The sequence below is a fragment of the Aphis gossypii genome, chromosome X (assembly GCF_020184175.1).
Source record: "Aphis gossypii isolate Hap1 chromosome X, ASM2018417v2, whole genome shotgun sequence".
NCBI classification, from domain to species: domain Eukaryota; kingdom Metazoa; phylum Arthropoda; class Insecta; order Hemiptera; family Aphididae; genus Aphis; species Aphis gossypii.
The window spans coordinates 60544682-60554723 of NC_065533.1; the positions used below are offsets into that span (position 1 = coordinate 60544682).

Genomic DNA, 10042 nt, shown 5'->3' on the forward strand with positions numbered 1-10042 from the left:
AATTTTTTTCTCAATTACTCATTGAAGGGTTAATATCTATAGACTATGGACTATGGTCGATGACCGGCCATAGTATATGTATATAATACCCATGGTATTGTATTATATTTTGTATTAAATATTAAAATACAATAATTGTAAGATATAATGTGTGATGTAAAAACTGAGTTGGTAATTAGCGAAATAAAAGTTTATATAGCTTATTTTCAAACAAATTATGATTTGAAACAAGGTTTTACAATTTTTAAATATCTCATAAACATTAATGATATTAATTAAGACATGTGGTAAACTGCAATAAGGTAACTTAAAAATACTACCGACTGCCAAAGACCCGTTCCTACATTATACATTTTTTTTTCAATAAGTCATATAATTTCCAACGGACAACAGCTTCCTGCTTTATAAGAAAATGCTGACTGATGATTACAAAAAATTCAACGGGTGGGGGGGGGGGGCACCATACCACTATTGCCGACTGCCCACCTTGTGGTACCTAATAATGATATTGATTATGACATATGAATACATCATATTGTACCAATTTATTATGAAAACCACGATTTCCAGCGTCCACCAATAGTGAGTTTATGATACAGTAGTATTTATGAACTAGTTATCGATTTTTGTGATTTTAGTAGATAATATCGATAATAATCAAACAGTCCACGTGTATCCCCAATATGGGACACAAGTTACCGGTCAAATTTACTAAATGAAAAATATTCTTTTTTTGGGACACATCATAGGTCGATAACGCGGAGGACTTAGGAGAGGGGGTGCTTAAACCCCCTTAAAACCTAACCAAACCAAAGGTTGTAGCGTCTAAAAATATGTGTTAACATGGATAAGACAAACATTTTAATCCCCCCCACGAATGTGATCAATAATTATTCACTTATGAGACGCAAGTAACATACAGTTGGTATAATAATACCTGAAAGTTGAGAATGAAAAACGGAGAACCCCTGGTTTTTCGTTATTGCGCCGTAGTTGCCGCCGTCTCAATTTATACGACCCTTTATTTCTGGATAGCTATAATTTCTATGAAACATTTATTTCGTAAAATCGGACCAACCTATAATAACTATCATCCTTTGAGATTCGATGAACGGCTGCGGCGTGTGGCTATTGTTAAATAAGTTGTAATAAACTATTATTATTATACCCTATACTTTATAACTTGTTTGATTTTAGATTTTTTTTTATTAATATTTGAATTTCTAATTTTATTTTAACAAAATAAGTCTTAATCATGATTATTTTACAGTCAAATATGTATTGTGTTTCATTTCCATGTAGCTAAGTAGCTCATACTGTTACCATAAAATGTGAAAAATATAAAAACATTAAAAACCTGGTATTGTTTAAAGACTTTTTAAGTTGAAATATAATGAAATGAAATTAACAATAAACAATAACAATTTTAGTTATAATGTAATAATTTAAAATATTCGGGCAGGTGTACTTGAACCTTTATATAATTATATTTTAAATTTATTCCTATAATTATTATATTCATATTATAATATTTATAATATAATATAAATATAACATAAAGCCTTAAAAACAAATTATCAGTTACGTAATATTATTTATATATTTATTATTATTGGGAAAAATGTGCGACAAGTGGTTTGCGCACGCGTAGTAGAAATCACATAACTCGCGACTCTATTATATTTTAACCAATTACCAAAATGGTATGTAAACGTTAATTAATAATAGTGAATTTTCGTGGCACACCTATAAAGGTCTCACGGCACATCGGTTGGGAAACCCTCACCTAACGAGTTTCCGTGCCAAAACTGAGCCACAACGCCGATGGTCGACATCGGTTCTCCGCGGCCGACAAAACCAAGACGAGAAACGAGCACTCAGTATTAGAATTCTTCGATTACTGAATTATTATACTAATCTACAGTACTAAATAATTTTCTCATCAACAAATAGATAGATATTACTCAAAATAAATATGTAATAAACGCCATTCATTTTCGCTTTAAATTATATTGTGTTTTTCGTATAGGTACCTATGGTTAGTAGTTGGTATAAATAAAATTAATAAGCCCATCTTCAATTCATAACAATACAAGTATATTAAATAATATTTTACAAAAAAAAGTTTTTAAGTTTTAATGGTGTACTTTTTTGCAAATTTTGTCATTCTTGCAATACTGGCCATTCTTGCACGGATACCTCAAACTCCAAGCATCCATTTTCCAGACATGAGCCTTGTCCGTTTTTCGCGGCCGGTTAACACGAATATTTGTCCCACGGGCAGCCCCGTTCATAGGCATACCGCAGCAAATCAATATAGCCAAATTTTGCAGCCAGGGAACACGTGTTCTCGTTCCACGGGCAGCCGTTTTCATGGGCATACCGCAGCACGCCCATGTGCCCATTAAATGCGGCCGCTTCACACGTGTCCTCGTTCCACGGGCAGCCACTTTCATGGGCATACCGCAGCACGCCCATGTGCCCATTAAACGCGGCCGCTTCACACGTGTCCTCGTTCCACGGGCAGCCACTTTCATGGGCATACCGCAGCACGTCCACGTGCCCTTTTTGCGCGGCCGCCGAACACGTGTTCTCATCCCAAGGGCAGCCGTTTTCATGCGCATACCGCAGCATGCCCATGTTCCCATTTCGCGCGGCTGCCGAACACGTGTTCTCATCCCAACCGCAGCCATTTTCATGGGCATACCGCAGCAAGTCCATATGCCCTTTTTGCGCGGCTGCCGAACACGTGTCCTCGTTCCACGGGCAGCCGTTTTCATGGGCGTACTGCAGCACGCCCATGTGCCCATTAAACGCGGCCGCTTCACACGTGTCCTCGTTCCAAGGGCAGCCATTTTCATGGGCATACCGCAGCACGTCCATTTGCCCTTTTTGCGCGGCCGCCGAACACGTGTCCTCGTACCATGGGCAGCCGTTTTCATGGGCGTACTGCAGCACGTCCATGTGCCCATAAAACGCAGCCACTTCACACGTGCTCCCGTCCCACGGGCAGCCGTTTTCATGGGCATAACGCAGCATGTCCATATGCCCATTTTTTGCGGCCCCCGAACACGTGTTCTGGTCCCAACGGCAGCCGTTTTCATGGGCATACCGCAGCATGTCCATGTGCCCACCTTCCGCGGCCGCCCTACACGTGTCTTCGTCCCATAAACAGCCATTGTTGTAGAGGTACATTAGACACTCCAGTTGGCCATTACATGCAGCTTCTTTGCATATAACGCTATCAAATGATCGAAAACGAGTGTTATTACGGCAATTAATTGCATTTTTGGCGGCCCTTGCACGTACTCTTCTTGTCCACGGGAACCCGCAGCCTTCAGCGAACTCTAAGCACATTATGTGACCACTGGCAGCGGCTTTTTCGCTCATCGTGTAATCTAAAATGTAACATACTATTATATAACCGGATTACTCATAATATAAAATGCATATTTCAAAATTAAAAAAGTCAAGTGTTGACTCATTTCTTGCAGTATTGGAATCCTCTTAAGGTAATTATTATGTCCATAATTATTTCAGCGGGATTTAATTAATAAATTAGAACGAGTTCGTGAAGAATATTGAGGTATAATACCAAATATATCAAATAAAATATTTATGAAAAGTCTTCCGATGTCCTGGACTAATTTTTGAATAAAATACTTGTGAAGCTGAAAATGCTCTTCCCGTTCAGGAGCATTATTAATAATTACACAACTATTGATCGATATCGAATGTGCAGGCTTGAATTAAAAAATAAAGGTGATCAACTAGCCATTAGAGTAGTATTTAAAATGGTTAAACGAAAAATAAGTAACAATGGTTGGGTTTTATGAATAAAATTAAATACAGTAACAATATTCGAGTTTATTATACTCTTTATATTCGTCCAGACTATATTATTGCTTACCTTCATCATCCATAAATTGAACAGCGATATCATATTCCCCAATATTTAATGTTGACTTTTTTTGCTGGTATCTTATAATGTCGATACAACAGGGTTGAATGTCAATTTTTAAAGTTTCCAACTCGTCATAAATAAATTTTTCATCATCGCTGCAAGCGTAGTAAGCTAATTTTGCCAATGGAAACATTTTACAGCTGTGAAAAACAATAAAATGTTAATGATATATTAGTATAATATAAGGATCTGACCCCCTAACCCACCGACCATTGTCAAGCTGATCACAGGATGTATCCTACTTTTAACCAAAACTATACCTACTTAAGGAGATATTTAAGAGGTTTCTGTCGATCCAAAGGATTTTAATAATTCAATTTAAGTATTAAATTATATATTTGAAAAAATAATTCAAATGTTCTATTACTAAAAGAAACAAAATAATAAACAATTAAGACCGTAAGATTAATTTAGTTTTCCCGCACATATCCTTATAAATTGACTGTACATGTTTACTGATTTCTATCACTACATAGTATACAGTTAATATAATATATAAATACGTAAGTTTAGTTACTACCTATAACCGAGAGATCAATAAAACAAGTGACGGTTTGTATCGTTTACAAATGGAAAGTAGCCTGCAGATTATGTTGCAGCAGATATACCTATATAGGCGGTATGATTAATTATGAGGATGACCTAAATCGCAAAATTTGATACAGGAAGATATACCTTGCAACATGCCGTTGTATATAGTTCACAAAGACTTTAACGCAATGCTATACGAGAATAAGATTAGTATATTGATTATCCCATCAAACACATATATGTAAAATTATAAATGTTTTATAATAACTTAAAATATAATTTTTTCTTATAACTTAAGCCTAAAGTTTGACTTGGCTACTTTTCATATACGAACTTTTATTAAGTACCTACTAAAACAGTAATGGAAGAGTGAAGATGATTTTATAATAAGTATGTATCTAATAAAATGTATTTTTATAGGTACAATTTTGAAAAATTCTTTGATCATACTAATATTATATTAATTATACATAGTATATATTGATAAATTATTATACTAAACATATACCATAGTAAACTAACCAACAATCTACAGTGTCTAGACAACCGGTGAAGTTAATAACTAACTACCTACTAAAATAATTAATTAACAGTTATAAACATACAATTATTATAGAAGATGAATTTTTATAGATAATGATACTATAATAATATTGTGAACATGGAATTATGTTTAACCACTATAGGTTTCAAAAATTGTCGAATATTTAACAATCCACATTTTTTCGGAAAAATAAATGATAAAGGTTACCAATTTAGTGAAACAATAAATGCATACACTATGAATATATTTAGGCAAGACGTATTCGAGTATTTTAAATTTGGAATGCACTATCGGTAAACGTCATTTATCGGTGACGATGACGGTAGTAAGAATTGCAACTGCGAGCACAATAGACAGAGACAATATGCTGAAATACATGGGTGTGGTCATACTGTGAACAAAATATTCTGTAGAAGATTCTAAAGCGAAATCGCTGTTTAGACCTTAACACAATAGTAATACCTACTTATGTAGTTTCTTTTCTTTCTTCGAGTTACACCGTATGTTGGTAGCTAATTTTGTACATCGACATAATACTAGCAAATGTTCTCATTCTTTGTTAGAATTTAACGACTGTTATTGCCGATAGTATAGATTTCTTATTGTCTATTATTATAATATACCCTTATAGCAGATTTCGTGCACTCGACGATCCTATTATTTGAAAAAAAATCTCTTTTTATTCTTGATTTACGTAGCATCCGGTATATATATAAATTCTGTGACATGAAAATGTATAGTCGAAGAAGATATATATAATTATCTTTATAAATATAAACCTTTTCAGTCGAAGATTATAAATTGTGGCGTTGATGAAGGGATACAACAATATTGTCTTCTTGTTACGTTTTATTTTAGATGGTTTTGCTACGTGCTCTAACTGATACTAAATATAATACCTATATATAGGTACCGAAACGTAGATACATACGTTGGACCGTGCGTAATGAAAGTTATAAATATAATAAATACTACGTCGTAGGATTTATGAACATTTTCGTTTGGAGTAGAATTAATCAAGTACGAGTCAGTAACACTAGGCCTAAAAGTGAAGGGTTAAATAAATCACAAATAGTTCGGGTAATAGATGGACAACACCCATGCACGAATTTAATTAAAAGATATAGCGTGAGAAACTATTGGCCTATTATCGAAAGTGATACGAGAGATGCTTTTCTTGGAAATGCTGACCGTATCGATTATGATTAAATGCGTAGTAGTATCGTCACCCGGTCAACGTTAAACCATCATCGTTAGCATCATCGCATGTAAACCTACGATCTGACGTGAAGTCATAGATATATGTTTAACGCAGAGCGTGAGAAGGCGGCAGATACACGTGTAACTGACCAGTCAGTGGGACTCAGCATATGGGGTCCCAGCATTGGCGTAAACAGTGGGGGGGGCAAGAGAGGGCAACTGCCTCTTTGATAATTTGAAAAATGAATTCATTGGGTTTGTTTAGTCTCTAAGTATCTCTGAGTTAACGGTATATTGACATAAAATAAAGTTTTTTCCCTATAAAAATTTTCTATATTACACCCATGGGTCCTAGATAGCCACTTTTCAGACGTAGGTCAGGTAGAAAAACCGATAATATATTATAATGTAGGTACGGTTAGATATGGAATAAAATAAAATAGTAAGTTTTTGCTGTTGATTATAAGGAGAAAACATCTTTACAACTGAGTACGATTTAATGCACCTATAACATTTCTTGTATAATTAATAATAGCATGGTTTTTTATTTAAGAAGGTACCCTACCGCATGTATTACAGTAAATCGCTGACGGTAATTTTATTTTACAATGATAGAGACATAACATTACCATCGTTAAGAATATTCCAATTTGAAATGAAATTACTTTTCAAATCAGAATGTACATCTATATTGGTGTATGTACACTGGTGTGCAACACATTTCGTCCGGCGCCCAAAAAGCGTATCAATATATTAACGCACATTCATTGAATCATGTCAAATAATACAAATTACCAATTGGTACGATTATAGTGATTATATACTAAATTACTTTTTTAACGTAAACATTATTCTGCTTTGACAAAATTGTTAGACTTAGGCTGGTCGTATTTCGATTAAGTATAAACATTTTAAATTTATCCATTATAATAGACATTAAATTAGATAATCCAAAGTCTTTCACAATCTTGTCACAGCTGAAATGGTTTAAAAACGGTTTTTTTCCTGACTACAATATTAATATTATTGAATTCTTTGAACAGTTCCAAAAAAAATAATAGTATTAATATCTTAAAGCTCTAATAATAATAATAATAATACAAATATAAAATAAATATATAAATATTACAGTATCAGTAATCAGTGTACGCGGTTGCTTAACAAAAATTAGTAATGAGAAAATTATGGGTCTTTAATAAGGTTTTAATGTTCAAGTTGACTTGTTTCAAGTGTTAACGATTGGTTTTTTAACTATTGAAAATTCACTTAATATTTATATATAAAAAATTATTATTATAAAATAAAGAAATCAGTTTGTTCGTAAATTGGTTGCCGTAAACATTATAATACAATGATTAACAAGACCAAATTTATTCACCAAAAACCACCCAAAATATAATTTTAATTATAACTTTATTAGTCATGTAAAGTAATGCATAATACTTTATAATAATCGTGAATAAAAAACCTAATTACAATGTGTAATTGATTAAGTAATAAAACAGCCTTTGTCTGCCGAATTAAATGAATACATAAAGCATGCAAAGAATCGCTTTCGAAAAAAAATTTAAAAATATATATTCATCCTACTCTAATTGCCTAATTTTCCATACTTCTCACCCACCCTTTACGTCGTTAGAATATAAATAAAAAAATGTTTTATTATTTATATAAATAAAACAGACATACCTGAGTACACGAGACATACACGAGATGAACAGTGACGATTGTATTCTCTTCCACAGTTTCACAGTACCGCACAGCTATGACTCAAAAACGAGACTGAGTTGATTTGTAGGTGAACTAGTGAGCTCAAGTATATTTTGTAACAAAATTACCCGACCGACGACAACGACGACAGATTAGGCGACGCCCATAACCCTCCCCACCATTTTACGGTATCCGCTAGGCGGACCGTTGAGCCATAATACCAAAGACTTAAAATAAATAGATCGCGCATTAATGAAATGTATTGAAACCAATATATGTGCGAGAGAGACCGACTCAGTCATTCCTTTTTCAGGGATATTACCTATAAGAATTTATATTAAAATCATCGAGATAGATAAGAATTGGGCGTTGTTATCAATGGATAATACATAATAATATATATAATATATATATATATATTATATGCATAATACCATAATCTATATCTACGTACCTATTCGATTTTTTTTTTATGTTCAAAATAATTAATTGAGAATTAATATATTTTTAATAGGTAAAGGTCCTTAATCAGGTTTCAATCATAATAATTAACTATTATATAAATTGAACATTTTAATGACGAATCATGTTTTCAATAACGACAATAATCAAATTTTATGCAATAATGACAAGTGTTCAGTATTTGTATTTAAAAACATGTTGGACCCTACTCTCGAAATTTTTTTTTTCAGTTACAGACTTGCTTCAAGTTAAATAAATGAAAGGTTTTATTTATTACTAAAATATAGACGTAGATCATTTACTTAAAGTGGATTCAAAATGTTATAACTCATAACATTTCTATATATGTTCTACTTATTACTAAAATCTATAAACTGCAGTCATTATTAAAATAATATATAAAAATTTGATTTCAGATTTTTTGTTTGGGAGAATAAAAAACTGCTACAAAATCTTTGAGCGCACTGTGTACTAACTACTAACTAATGTACCTAGTAATAATTTACCATGACTTAAATATTTTATATTTATTATTAGATATGTATTTAATTTCTTTAAGAATTCCAAAGACCTTTATTAGGTATGTATAGAAAGTATATCATACTTATTCATTATAGTCAATGGTAATAATTAGAATACATTTAATTGCATTCCGATTAGCATTCTGTCGTATAGCATAAAATTGTGTGCAGTAGCAAATTTAAAAGAGTGCATTACTTTTTTTAAGTGAATTTATTTTGTTTTTAACTTCAAAATTTTTATTTATATAGGTATCAAGGACTTTTTTTTTTATAGAAGATGGTCTTAGATTGTATTCATTATAACTAATTATTCCAACACCCTCGGCGAACCTTCGTCAAGATTAAAAGTGAAGTTTTTAATTATCAACACGTGTACGAAAACCATAATAAGGGTCATATAATAACAATTAAACCGGACGAAGCAGACAATAAACGACAGTAATGTTACGAAGAAGAAGAAAAACATCTGCCGATAAACCCATCATACACGTCGTTGGCCATCGGCACGAAGACCGAAAACGAAAAGGACTTATTGTATTCGGATCCCACTGCGATTTCTCTTTTGCGGGTATTTTACACAGAAGATTGTACAGATAATACCTACACGTTCGCTCCGGTGTATTTTTCACCAACTTTTATGCTCACTAAAATATTGTGGTATTATATGTACTTATTGTACTTATAATTATATGTGTTAATAAATTTACACTATATTATAATATACTACGACATTATAAAATATAAGGTAAATGTTATATTCTACCAATAATTCGACGGAGGTCGTGGTACAATGACGCGTGGTCCTTTTCGGCGTTTAAATTTTTAGGCGTGTACAAGTAATAATCAAACTTTTTTTTGCGTGCGCTATATTATATTTTTTAAGTAAAAAAGTATTTAAGTTACTTCTTAAAATTCTAAGAAATTTTGTCAAATATATAGGACAAAAAAAATTTATAGGTGTATACGATAAATCTTAAATCTGAAGTAGATTATTTATTACTTGTTATTGTGGATACCAAATAAACTTCCTATCACTAAGAAGTAATTAGTTATATTTTTATAGATCATACTTATTATCATCTATACCTATTTATTGTCAGTTGTGTTCGT

At 32.4% G+C, this 10042-nt stretch overlaps 1 protein-coding gene across 1 annotated transcript; it reads right to left on the reverse strand.

Moving 5' to 3' along the window:
* Positions 1-2145: 2145 nt before the first annotated feature.
* Positions 2146-8316, reverse strand: LOC126551696 (uncharacterized). Its single transcript, XM_050205697.1, has 3 exons — positions 7929-8316; positions 3911-4104; positions 2146-3398 (listed from the first exon to the last, which is right to left on the reverse strand). Exons 1-3 carry the CDS (start codon positions 7943-7945, stop codon positions 2257-2259), a joined length of 1353 nt encoding a protein of 450 aa, XP_050061654.1. The 5' UTR covers positions 7946-8316; the 3' UTR covers positions 2146-2256.
* Positions 8317-10042: the final 1726 nt, after the last annotated feature.